The sequence below is a fragment of the Octopus sinensis genome, linkage group LG6 (genome assembly GCF_006345805.1).
Source record: "Octopus sinensis linkage group LG6, ASM634580v1, whole genome shotgun sequence".
Lineage (NCBI taxonomy): Eukaryota > Metazoa > Mollusca > Cephalopoda > Octopoda > Octopodidae > Octopus > Octopus sinensis.
The window spans coordinates 73,629,246-73,643,521 of record NC_043002.1 but is presented as its reverse complement, the minus strand read 5'-3'; the positions used below and the strand labels follow the sequence as shown (position 1 = coordinate 73,643,521).

At 35.9% G+C, this 14,276-nt stretch overlaps 2 protein-coding genes across 2 annotated transcripts in view; one reads left to right on the top strand and one right to left on the bottom strand.

The window, feature by feature from the left end:
- LOC115213100 (vacuolar protein sorting-associated protein 16 homolog) overlaps positions 1–5,167 on the bottom strand; it is a 42,044-nt gene extending 36,877 nt beyond the window's left edge. Inside the window, exons 1-2 of the mRNA XM_029782025.2 lie at positions 5,016–5,167; positions 497–591 (exon numbers count right to left, since the gene is read on the bottom strand). Of these exons, the coding sequence (XP_029637885.1) occupies positions 497–591; positions 5,016–5,059 (139 nt within the window). The 5' untranslated portion in view covers positions 5,060–5,167. The remainder of the gene's footprint in view (positions 1–496; positions 592–5,015) is intronic.
- An 87-nt stretch (positions 5,168–5,254) lies between these two features.
- LOC115213374 (mediator of RNA polymerase II transcription subunit 10) lies at positions 5,255–12,875 on the top strand. The gene is made up of 4 exons (XM_029782319.2): positions 5,255–5,726; positions 7,752–7,835; positions 11,030–11,132; positions 12,629–12,875. Exons 1-4 carry the CDS (start codon positions 5,596–5,598, stop codon positions 12,722–12,724), a joined length of 414 nt encoding a protein of 137 aa, XP_029638179.1. The 5' UTR covers positions 5,255–5,595; the 3' UTR covers positions 12,725–12,875.
- Positions 12,876–14,276: the final 1,401 nt, after the last annotated feature.

Below are 14,276 nucleotides of genomic sequence, written 5' to 3'. Positions count from 1 at the left end.
TCAGGCAAAAGGCATGAAATTTTATTGGGGGGGGGGGGCAGTCGATTACATCAACCCCAGTACGCAACTGGTACTTAATTTATCGATCCCGAAAAGGATGAAAGGCAAAGTTGACCTCAGTGGAATTTGAACTCAGAACGTAAAGATAGATGAAATACCACTAAACATTTTGCCTGGTGTGCTAACATTTCTGGCAGCTCACCGCCTTAAAAAAATATAATATTCTTTTCTACTCTAGGCACAAGGGATGAAATTTTGGGGGAGGGTGGTATCGATTAGATTGACACCAGTATGCAACTGGTACTTAATTTATCAACCCCGAAAGGAAGAAAGGCAAAGTCAACTTTTGTGGAATTTGAACTCAGAATGTAAAGACAGACAAAATACCGCTAAACATTTCGCCCAGCATGCTAACGTTTCTGCCAGCACACTGCCTTAATATTTTTCATAATTGACAGACAAGTACTGCCGACAACTCTCAAAAGTGTCTGCTCACCAATGGGTCCAGCAAATGGGGCTGCAGCCACTCTATTTTTGGAGAGGTCCACATTGCCATTGATGATCCAATCCATGGTATAAATTTCTGTTTTTCTGCAAAAAATAGAATAGTTTGTTTTACAGTAAAAAGAATTTAAAAACTGAGTGCAGTTTATAGTTTATAAGGAACTGGGTGATAATGAAAGAATGCAATAATGGAAAATGTCAAATATGTGGATTTATGAGAGTGATGTTGATGTTAGAGAATGCTAAATATTTCTACTCAGTGTAGGTGGTTGCAAAAGAAGACTGTAGGTTTGATGCATAGATTTGAGTTTCAGGTAATAAATACGATGTAAATAAGTAGGAATGTTCAAGGCCTATCAGTATAAGAATACGGTTGTACTTGGTATATAGGAACACAATATCATGTGGGCAGCATAAACAAAGGGTGCACAATAATTGCAATGTGAATTGAGACAATGACATAGTTAACAGCAAAGGACAAGGTGCACAAAAGCAGTTACAAAATTCTAAAACTCAACAAAGATTAAGACCAGAAGTGATGGAGTTAGAGATATAATTGTTGTGGTTAAAACCAGTGGACCAGGAATGAAATTTCGTTAGTGAATGCAAACTCAGGCCCAAATTTTTTTTACAAACAAGGCTGATGTTTTTACAGTCTTAATATCAAAACAAACACAAGTATAACAATATATTATATTATTATACAAGGAAAAGTAATGCTTCAAATCACTCTAAAAATAATTCTTTACTTGCTCGTTTTGGTGATGAAGCTTTCCAAGAGGATGTCCAAAGTGCTTTCATTGCACAAGTTTTTATGTACATGCATTACTGCACAGTGTGTCGGATGATGCTTCATCATTGTAGTTCGGAGTCAGGTCTTCAAACATCAAAGTGTGCTGAACATTCTCTTGCTTGATGCAACATGATGACATTTTTATCACAAAGACAGGTCCATAGCACTTTCAGAAGGATGGTGATTTAGTGAACAAAGTTCAATGCATCAGTGACCATGGCAACCGTAGATCCTTACTTCTTTGAGTCCAAGGTCCGGAGAGTGGTTTTCACAGTGTACAAAATAAGTACCAGGAAACATGTATTTTAATCTCTTTTGTATGTCTGAAATGTTTCTGCTCATGGTACATGCACAATCAAAGGCAAAAGCAGCATAATTTTGATGATTTTGTATGCGTATTTTGTTTAAAGGAGGCCTTTTTAACTGACATCACTGGTTTACCGACCTTTTTCAGAAAATGACATCAGATAGTTCTGGACACAGTTGTTTTGCCAAAGAGCTTGAAAAGTTCTCCACTTGTAAGACCTGGCTTCTTTACAGCTTCATGCTTAATTTGTGACAGAGAACATTGAGAAACAGTCTTCAACTGACCCTTGTCGACTCTCTATCTTCGTAAGAGCAATTTGGTGATACCTTCCATTTATTTTGGATATTTCTAATGTTGATTTACCTTCTGTAAGTTCAGAAGTAATATGAGATTTCTCACGTTTTTTACACTCCATGTGTATATAATTATTGCCATCATTCTGTGGAAATTTTGTTGAATCCCAATGAGTAGTTTTTAAATAAAATAAACAAATGTTAATAATTTGAAACACAGTGCATAGACACGAGTGCATGTGTGCACACATGCATGATGGGCTTCTTTCAGTTTCTACTAGATACACTGTCAAGGCTTTGGTTGACTCAAAGTTATAGCAGAAGACTCTTGTCCAAGATGCCACGCAATGGGACTGAACCCAGAACCATGTAGTTGGGAGGTTTCAGTTGTAGGACTGCAGCCATGGTGGAGCACCACTTAAATTTATTTTCTTTCAGATTTGTTCTGTGATTGGATTGGTAACAGCTGATCTTCTCTGAATGCATCCTTGAATGACTGACTAGTCCAGTATTATTGTTAGTTTAGAAGTCTCTTTTATATTTCCGATTACTTTAGGCAGGAAGTTGAACAGTTGAGGACCTCTTAATATCAGACTGGTACAATTAAGTGATTTTGCTTGTGATTTCGAAGGTGGTATATCTAGTGGTATATCGCACACTGTGTTGGAGTGAGAGAGGAGGACATTTGTTTCCAGGTCTTCTTGGATAAAGATCGCTATTTCTCTTTGTTTCCATTGTTCTGTTGTTAGTTCTGAGTAGTACAAAACCAAACAAATGTACTTCTGCATCCAATATATCTGAGATCAGGCACGTTTTACAAGAGCTTCACATATTATCTTTTCTCACTGTGCATGATACTTTTGTTTGATTTGCGAAGTGCAAAAGGCCATGTACATTTGGCATTATTACTGAGTTGAGTTTGTGGGTTAATGACAATAATGGTGTGGTTGTGCACTGGGGTAATAACTGTTGGTACTGTGTGAGAGCTAGAAGTTGTTCTATTTTTTAAAAATTTCTTTTGCCAAATATAGTAAGGGTAGTAGCAATTATGATAATGATAGATCACTTGTGGTATTTTACATTTCAGCTATCCACTTCCTCATTTCCTTGAAATACCCCAAGTAACCCATCATTATCATAATCGCTACAACCCTTACCACAAATAATCAATAGCAACAACAAGATCAGTACTGGATGTCATTTCTCAATACATAAACAATTGCTGACCTATTAAACAAGTCTCCAGCTCTTCTCCAGTCAGGCCACTTAAATTATTTTCGGAAAAACACAAGAGATCCATCATCACCATTGTCATCCTATTCTACTGCTGCTGCTGCTGCTACTACTACTACTACTAAATAGCAAAGAACCACTCTGCCCTCTTCGTTCACTCAGTCTGAATGTATATCTGACAGCTCCATGATGAATCTGCCAATATTTCTAGGGATTTGGGGGCATTTTCTTTTTATTTACTTTAGTTCTTTGTTCCTATTTTCTGAGCCAGGAAAAGGTAAGTAGGGGGTGCAATATTGAATTTTGCACCCCGATAAAATCTCAGGGGTGCAAGTGCACCACCTATTCCCAGGCACTTGGTTAAAGCCAAATGAAAGGCAAATTAAATAGTATGTGTTATAAGAAGGATTAGAGTGAAATAGTTTTTGAAGATCAAGAAACTGGCATGGAGCTGGTACATGCTCTGGTTATGCAATGGGAATTTAAAGGACAGGTTAAGCACCGTCATCATTGTTATTTCACCTTAGTTTGATCCATCGTGACCATTCAGTTTTTATTTATTTATTCTTTTATTACAAGAACTACTTTCTATAATGTGTTCTTCTTCTTAAGACAGCGGAGGCAGGTTACAGAAAGATTTGGTTGCTATTTCCAGAGGGTTGAGTGCCTATGTAGAGGCTCTGTTGACAGGGAATTAAAAACATTTGCTTGTTAGATCAGTAAACGGATGTCGCGCACATGCACACATGTAAAAGTAGGCGTGAAGTGTTTTTGACACTATAAAGGAAATATATAATGGTATTTGTTGCTGTTTGGTCCTCGGGTCAATTTGATCGAGCAGATATGTGATCATGTCGTCTTCGTAAGGGTTATCTATGACGTATACAATATTTCGTGTGTAATTTCTGTAAGATAATAAATTTGATTAAGGGAGCTTTAGCTGCTTTTTCTAGCCGAACAAAAGGCTACGTAGAAGCTCCTTTGCATCCTCGCGGAATAACTAGTTTTATTAATAAGATGTCTGAAACCATACATTTATTAACTGTGTAGAGAGACAGACAGAATCTTCAGGCGAATAATACTAGATATTGTCAATAAGGATGAGCAGAACAATTTGCATAGTTTCTGCATATATTTATAGTCTGTTGACAAAGCAAACCAGGAACCTGTTAGAGATTAAGGTTTGGGCATAATTATTTCCTATCAGGAACTAAATTAAGAAATGAGAAATAGCGACATATTTGTAAAAAATACGAAGTTGTGCCAATTTTTCGATAGACTTCACTTGAATTTTTCAACATCCAAGCAAAGTTTATGAATGAATTGTTAAAACACATAGTAAACAACTGTTTGCACTTTGAGCCAAAATTGCTACCATTAAATGTGAATGTGTTTAAATCAAGAAAAACAGAGAGAATAAAAATTTTGCATTTAACCCTCCCACATCCTGTATCAATAGTATTAGTTAAAGAAATACATTTTCTTCTTTAAAGAGATATAAACTTTTAAAATCTAGACCGAATCAACATCATATCGGCATACATATATTTGAAACCAAAATATTGCATTAATTATAGAGGGGTTTAACATTACTTTTGTGATTTGATGTTTTTAAGTAGTGCTTGCAATCGATAATGAAGATTTAGATAATCAAATGATATTACTTGAGCAGTATTGGAGATTTCGTGATAAAAAACCTATCCTTAAAGAGGGAAATACAAACCTTAAAAAATATATAAACACCCATTTTGTTCAGAAACTTAAGATAAACAATGTGGATCTTCAAGTAATAACAGAAATAAAATTTGAAGGATAAATAAATATATTCAAATACCGAAACATATGCACAAACTAGAAAGAAATATTATTAAAAAAAGAAACTTACCGATAATACTCATCTCCGAGCGGATTCCAGTTGGCAGTAGCCATCGTGAAATGATTCCACTCCAAGAAATGACTAGGAAACTGTCACATGAATTAAAGGGAGGCTACTCGATGGGATCTAGTGGGCTTAGCGGTGTACTTGCGACCAGGCTAGAGATGTTGAAGTAACACCTATAATTTAGGACTAAACAAGCAATCACTCCCCAGTTAAAAGAAAATAATCTCCTAAATGTTTTACATAAAATAGGAAAAAAACCCTAGCGTGGAAAACTATTAAGTAATTCTTGTGTATAAAGTCTATGCTTTAAAAGAAAGGGAAACTATCTATAATATCAGCATGTATACTAGTATACTTTCCTAGGAAATACAAGTTGATATTATAATATGAACTTGGAACATTTCTATGAATTAAAACATTAAAAGAAATTGATGTTAAAGATACTGAAGTTTAATAAATTTATGCTATAAACTAAATCTTGTACGTACGTGTGCTGTATCTTATATCCAAATTTTAACAATCAATCAGGATATTTAATAACGTGATTCAAATTTTGTGAAACACCGATTATCTTCCAGTCAATATGGCAGACAAAACGGAACGTTTCGAGTCTTTGGAACATCAGCTAGAAACATTTATTGAAACAACTCGACAAATTAGTATAATAGTTTCAGACTTTCAACAACAAGGCCAAAACTTACTAAATCAAAAACTGTAAGTACATTTTATCTGTTATGTGACATTTATAATTAACATATATGATACTTGTCTAACGCCGTGTTGTCATATACTACGTCTCCGTGTATAACAGTTCCAATTATATATATATATATATATTCTATATTTATAAAACTATTTCTAAGGATTATCAGGGTGGATCTATACGAGGTTTTTATGTTTAAATGCAAGAAATTATTCTGCAGTTTAAAATAAATTATATAAAGTAAAATATACTAAATAAAAAAAAGAAAAAGTGTGCAATAATCGAGGATGATTAAATATATACATTTAAAACCAAAGATCTGAACGATTATTTAAAAAAAAAGTTATTTGTAATCAAAACAAAATAAATCGCAATTATTTATTGCCTACTCCTTACATAATTAGATAAACGTCTGTTTCACTCGTATTAGTTGGTCATACGCAATGTTTGAAACAACAAAACATATTAAAGTAAAACTGGACGTTCATGTGAGAATTTCTGCCAAAGGGTATGATTTGTTGTATGAATCACATATATATGATTCCTGTATATATATATATATATATATAATATATATATATATATATATATATATATATATAATTTGTCACAACATGGGACCTTGAAGACTGTTTAAATGCAAGAAAGTATACTAGTCCCTTAATATTTGACATACAATATTTCATCTATTCAATAAGACAATCAATACTTCATTTCATTTTACTATATATACTATATATTCTATATTCTACATTAATATTATAAAGAATATAAATAAAACATAAAAGAAACAGACAAAGTTGGAATTCCTATATATATATATATATATATATATATATATATATATATAATGGATAAGAGAAAGTAAGGGGAGAGAAAGAAAGATTATTTTATTTTCAGAGTGAAAGTGATTAGAGCAATTGCTAGCGTGGGAAGGTAACATCAAATACCAGTGTTTGTAAGATCTAGTTTTTAAAGTAAATAAATCTTGCCTGGGAATAATTTGATTCTTTTCTTTTTTTTTTTCATTGTCAAGCACGAAGCTCATGTGTAAAAGAGATGAAAGTTGCTTGGTATTGGTTGCTTTTTCTCTCATCTGGAAATTCGTGAAAAGTTCAATGAATTTGATACTTTTTTTTTTACTTGTTTCTGTCATTTGCTTGCGGCCATGCTGGAACACCGCCTTTTAGTCGAGCAAATCAACTCCAGGACTTATTCTTTGTAAGCCTAGTACTTATTCTATCGGCCTCTTTTGCCGAACCGCTAAGTTACGGGGACGTAAACACACCAGCATCGGTTGTCAAGCGATGTTGGGGGGACAAACACACACACACACACACATACATATACACGTATAACACACATACACGTATAACACACATACATATACAAGTCATGTGAACATGACTTGATGTCACACGAACAAATCCCCCTACCCCTGAGTTAATAGGCCCTGTGTCTCAAGGGTAAGCTGGGAGAGCAGTAGAAACCATTGCTCCATCTTTCTCAAGAAATATCTTGGAATCTCCAGACACTAGAAGCTGCAACACCTGTAGGCATTATTGCTACTTCTAGCAGGGTGAGTGATCATATAGAGCTAATATTTGGCTAATAACTCCTTTGATGTATGTTATAGTAATAAATACAGGGGTGGGCAAATGTAGGTATATAGTTGCTTATATGAGTGGAATTCTTATCCTAAAAAAGAAATAGAGAAATGAAAAGAACATTCCATTTATTTTAAGCAACAATATACATACTTTTGCCAACCCCTGTATTTTAGTTACAGTACTTTTACTTTGAAATTTTATCTTTTTTTACTTGCTAATATTTCTAGCCTCTCAGAAGTGGCTACAAAATTTTCCTTAATCTCATTCATTTGCTTTTAAATAGAAGACCAAAACTTTGATCTTGATTTTTCCAGGATGCCTCATCTCTTGCCCCAGTATAAAGGAATATCACCATCACTTGACTGCATAACAACAATCTAATTATATATTTAAAATATTTTTTTCTTCTTTTCATTGTGTTACCAGCCATTCTATGGTGACAGGTATGCAAGAAATTGACAAGTTAAAAGGACAGATGCATGATGTACAAGTACCATTAGAAGTTTTTGAGTAAGTAATATTTTGAAGTCTGTCTACTTGAAAATCTATTAACTACCATTTATCACTCGTCATTTTTTAACAAAATTTTTTCTATATACTATGATTCCACACTTCTTAGATCTGGTTATTGCCACTACCATCAGTTTATTTTCATGTTAGTATGAACTAGATTAACTTGCTATATAGCATATTATTTTTTGATACTGAGCCATTTCATTTACAACATCTTGAGACCCAGCTTTACCACTTTTCATATCTTTAATCTTTATCTGCTGAGCGTTAAGCATTTGTGTAAGTACGGTGGCACACGACCTGCTGTGCTTGAGGAGACCTATTGAGTCAAGTACATCAACATCAAAATAAATATCAAATGGAAATTGTAGTTGTGATACCTGTGCCAGTGGCACATAAAAAGCACCAACCAATCGTGACTGCTGCCAGCCTCCCCTGGTGTATAAAAAGCACCCACTACACTCACGGAGTGGTTGGCATTAGGAAGGGCATCCAGCTGTAGAAACACTGCTAGATCAGACTGGAGCCTCCTGGCTTCCCAGGCCCCGGTCACACTGTCCAATGCGTGCTAGCATGGAAAACGGACGCTAAACAATGATGATGATGACAAGTTTGTGTGTTAAGAAGTTAATATTGTAACTATGTGGTCTCAGGATCAGTTCCACTGAGCAGCACCTTCTAGCATAGCCCTAAGTCAATCAATGTCTTGTGAGAAAATTTGATAGATTGAAACTATAAAGAAGCTTGTATGTGTATTTGTACTGGTGATATGCAGTGTTTGAGAAGACCTGTCAAGCCAAGTGAAATTGTAGTCATGGCTGATGCTGGTGTCATGTGACTGGCATGTAAAAAGCACCTTTTGAGTGTTGGGCCTCACAGAGGCAAAGTGGCCAATGCCAGTGACATATAAAAAGCCCCCTTTCAAGTATTGGCCTCATGGAGGCAATGACAAATGACCAAGATTTTGGCATTATGTTGTGCTTGGGAAGAAGACCCATCAAGCCAAGTAAAATCACAGTTGTGGCAGATACTGGTGTCATGCAAATGGCACCTGTGTCAGTGGCACATAAAAGCACCCATTACATTCTTGGAGTGGTTGGTGTTAGGAAAGATATTTAGCCATAGAAACCAGGCCAAATCAGACCAAATCAGACTGGAGTTTGGTGCAGCTTTCCAGCTTGCCAGCCCTGGTCAAACTTTTTATGCCAGCATGGACAACGGACATTAAATGATGATGATGATGATTGACATTTCATGGTATTGCTTCTCACTGGCTCAGTGAAACAGTGATATAACTTTACATTTCTTGTTGATATTATGACTGGTTTTTCAGTGCTTTTGAAGACATGCAGAATAAACTCTAAAAAAGAAAAAAAATCCTTTGCTTGAAAAACTGGTAATGGTTGGTGACTCAAAAAAGTCCCTATTCGATCCATTCCAGCATGAAATGGAAGATGGAGAATAAAATGAATGAACAAACTCATGTCCATACCAACACAATTGGTTGATGCTATTAAAGCCCAGTTACTCTCTTAGCTCATTAGCTGTGCTTTGCCTTTCATGCATGATAGCATTATGCATTCAAGTTACCTTATTCATCTTATTTTTCATCGACCTCTTCAAATTTATGTCATTCAGTCCCTCAATCTCTCAGTTCAATGCAACATTAGCATGCCTGCTTTATACAGTTTGCACTTTGTACAGGGAGATATATCCTTTGGTAGCTAACAGTGGAAATAATTTCTTAAACATCCTGTTATGCTTTCTTGCTCTCTTGCTACTATCCTTTTCTACAATCAACTCCAGTTCAAAGTTTGCTTGCTAAATAGCAGAAACTACATCAACTCCATCTCGTAAGCTGTATGGAATTAATTTCATGAATTCGTCTGTCCATTTATCACAGTTGGACTATAGGTGTACATTTAATCATTGCTATCTGTTAATTGATGAGACATCTGTTTTGTACTTGTTGCTTACAAGTAGATTTTTGAGTACCTATATACTCTATTTCTGCTCATGAAGTAAGTATATTTCTCAAGTGCCACTGGGAATTAGAAAAAAGTTTGTCTATCATCATCATCATCATCATCACATGTCCATTTTCCATGCTGGCATTGATTGGATTGTTTGATAGTTGAAGAGCTGCTCAGGCTCCCTGTCTTGTTTTGGCATGGTTTCTACAGCTGGATGCCCTTCCTAATGCCAGCCACTTTACAGAGTGTACTGGGTGCTGGCACTGGTGCATTTATGTGCACCAGCACCCACAACCCTGCAAGGTTAGAAATGCTCAGCTGGAGAGGGATCAGAGGTTAGCCTGTATGCAAGGACAAACATGCTTTTACTTCATTTGACGTATCTTTTCAAGCACAGCAAACTGCCAGGAGTTTCAGCTCCCTGTCATCTCTTCTGTAGATCCTTTCTTACCACTTCATTTCACATCTTCCTGGGTCTATCCCTTCCACATGTTCCCTCTACAATAAGAGACTGACATTTCTTGATGCAACTGTCTTCATTCATACACATTACATGGCCATACCATGTGACTCTTCTTTCGTGGAGTCACATCTATATGTATTTAATCTCATTATGAAATTAGACTCCTTGGTTTAATATTAGAAACATTTTAGTGTAAATATTCTATTGCATTTCAACTCCATGCAAACATCAATATCAAGAATTTTTTGGAGTGCATAATACTAATTATAGAGGCACAAATTAAATGTAATTTTAATTCTTAGATTACATCTTGACTGACCTACCTTACCTGACAGCATGACATGAACTATAGTCGTAAAGGAAAATATGTCTAACATTTTAAACATTTAGTAATCACACTGCTCCTATCTCATAGCAGATAGAAATATATATCGTTGCTATTATGCAAAAGTGTTGTAAGTCCAAAATGTTGCTTTTTCAGTAAATGGAAAAATAGTTTCACTATTCCATAGCAAAACTGTTGTACTACACTTTGACAATTTTTGGTAGCTTGGCATCTGAAGCATCTAGAGATATGATAGTTTGACCAAAAGAACTGGCTATTGCAGGCAAAAATAAATATTGAAAATAAATGCATTTGGCCAAATTTGGACATATGACAGTTTAACATAATAGCAACGATACACACACACAAAATCATTTTGACAATATATACAATAATTTTTTCCTTAATAAGTTTTATATATCTTTTTCAGTTGCATTGATAGAGGGAAAAACCCACATCTTTATACCAAAGAATGCCTAGAAAAGGCTCTTGCTAAAAATGAATTAGTTAAAGGAAAAATCGATAATTTCAAGGTAAGTTAAGATTAAATTTCAGACAGTCTTTAGGTGAAGGATTATTGATAATTTAAAAATAAAATTGTCGTAACTGTAAAGCTGGGATGGATACTTAGTGTGCACAAAACTAAACAGATATGGCTATATGACCATTCATTCTTGCTGACAATGTAAGCACATCACACATATTTTTGACAATTTATCCAACCATCTTCCATGTATTTATTTGGAGTGAAGGCTTGTGGCTTAGTGGTTAGGGTGTTTGGCTCACGATTAGCCCAGTTAGCCTTCTTTTGATATTGCTGCACCTCTTATGTATCCATAGCTTACACTAGATATATCTTATAGTGTCTACCTATGCCTTTTCTATGGATCGAGCAGGGCCATCTACCTGAAGGGATTTGTAGTTTGTCTGCCTTCCTACTTATTAGGACTTTTTTTTAGCTAGGTTGACTCTAAGGCCCTTTGATTCTAATCCTTGCTTCCACACCTGAAACTTCTCCTCTAGTTCTGATAGTGACTCAGTAATTAGAGCAAGGTCATCAGCATAGAGCAGGTCCCAGGGGCATCCTGTCTTGAATTCCTCTGTTATTGCCTGGAGGACTATGATAAATAGGAGGGGGCTGAGGACTGAACCTTGGTGGACCCCTACCCCTACCTGGAATTCTTTACTGTACTCGTTGCCAACCCTCATTTTACTGACAGCGTCCCTATACATGACTCGCACAGCCTTCACTAACCATTCTACTATCCCGTTTCTTCATTGACCACCAGATAAGGGATCAGGGGACCATGTCAACGAAAGCCAGGTACAGAGGTTTATCTTTGGCTAGGTATTTCTCCTGCAGTTGTCTTACCAGAAATATAGCATCAGTGGTGCTTTTCCCTGGCACAAACCCATACTGCATCTCATCTGAACTGACTCTCTCCCTAATTAGTTGGGCTATGACCCTCTCCATGACCTTCATTACCTGATCCAAGAACTTGATACCTCTGTAATTATTTGTATCTAAAGTGTCACCTTTACCTTTGTAGCAGTTGACTATGGTGCTGTCACCTGGTTAACTATATGGGTGACTAGGCTATAGCTGACACTGCCGGATATTTTTAGCATCTCTGCGGTGATTCCTGATGGGCCGGGGGCTTTCCCTGTCTTTGTACTCTTAAGTGCTTTATCTACCAAGGCACTGTCAATTTGGATAGCTGGTCCCTCTATTGGGTTGACATTTGGCAGACTCTCTTTCTCCCATTCATTCTCTTTATTGAGCAACCTTTCATAGTGGCATCTCCAAACCTCTCTCTTTGCAGCCTCGTAAAAGACTTTCTTATTTCCTGAATGTTAAACCAATACATCTGTTTGTTGTTTGCTCACCCATCTTCATCTTATGTTTTTTTTCGTAAATTCTCACTATATATGTGTGTGTGTGTGTGTGTGTGTGTGTATATATATATAATTTATGTAGTTACAAAACTACTACATTGTATTAAGCTTTTATTTTCTGTTTTAATTTCAGAAATTTAAAGTTACTCTTATAGCAGAGCTGAGCAAAGTATTTCCAAATGAAATGGCTAAATATCGTGCAATCCGAGGAGATGATAGACCAGTTTAATTCTTCTCAATGCCAGTGTCATCTGAAATATTATTCTCAACAACATTTCTCGATTCATTATACATTCATTATTCATCTCATCTACACCTGTAATATTTTGACAATTATTTTATTGAAATAAAAAAAGTTTTGAAAGCCTAGTGATTTTAAACACTTTGTTTTATGTAATTCTTACTCAGCTATTTTTTTTTCTCCATCTTGAAGTCTATTTGGTGATGTTGATACTAACCAAGAACAAATAGCAAATCCAAATGAGAAAAGTAACTAGCAAACCCACAGGCTAATCATTTTCTTGTTATATTTTTTAACGTTTTACCTGTTTTGTTATTTCTTTAAGTTTTATTAACCCTTTAGCATTCAGTTTACTATGTCAAATGTAATGCTTATCTATACACATTGTTTTCAATTAATCATGCATTACGTTGTAGCTTTGGGATTTTGATAAGGTAACTTAACTTTTAGAGTGATGTTTTTTGTAAGAAGCTAGGTCTGACTAGTTTTATAATAAAGGAGGATGTATATTTTGGTTAGATATGGCCAGTTTAAATGCTGAAATATTAAATCAATGTTTCCCAAACTTTTTCAGGCAGCTGTCCCCTTAACCTCCAGGTCACATTCTTAGCACCCCCCACCACTCACCACCACAAACATAGGCTACTTTCTGCAGCAAATTCCAAACAACTATTTATTTCACAATTAAAACTTAACCTAATTAATCCATTATTTTGTTGCTTTTACATCCACCTTGGCCACCCCGTTATTGACCAACTTTTCTTCAACACACCTTGGATCTTTCCATTGCCCTCATGGGTAGGGGGTAGTACTGTCCACTCTGTGAACCATTGGTCTAGACCTTCAGAAATAATAGCATTACATTAAATACTTCACACTATTTGGTTTTAATCTCATTTTGTATTAAACCCCACCAGGATTGACTTTTCTTTAACTTTTATCTTGTTTTGGTTAAATAAATACCAGTAATATACTTGGGTAAATTCAGTCAATTATACTCTCTCAGCTGCAATAATTGTCATTGTTTTTTTCAAATTGTTTTCATTTTTTAATCAAATTTGTTTTGTTTGGTACTCCTTGTCTCCTACTGCACATGTGAAAGGGAACAAATAGTCACTACTCAAACATTATCGTCATTGTTGTCTTTATGTCCATTTTTTCCATGCTGGCATTGTTTGGACAAAATTTATTGAGGCAGTATTTTGACAGTTTGCGACTGTCCATTTTCATCATCATCATCAACATTTAGCGTCCGCTTTCCATACTAGCATGGGTTGGACGGTTCAACTGGGGTCTGGGAAGCCAGAAGGCTGCACCAGGCCTAGTCTGATCTGGCAATGTTTCTATGGCTGGATGCCCTTCCTAACGCCAACCACTCCGTGAGTGTAGTGGGTGCTTTTTACGTGTCACCGGCACAGGTGCCAGACGGGGCTGGCAAACGGCCACGGTCGGATAGTGCTTTTTACATGTCACCGGCACGGAGGCCCGTCGGGGTGGTGCTGGCAACGGCCACGTTCGGATGGTTCACTTACATGCCACC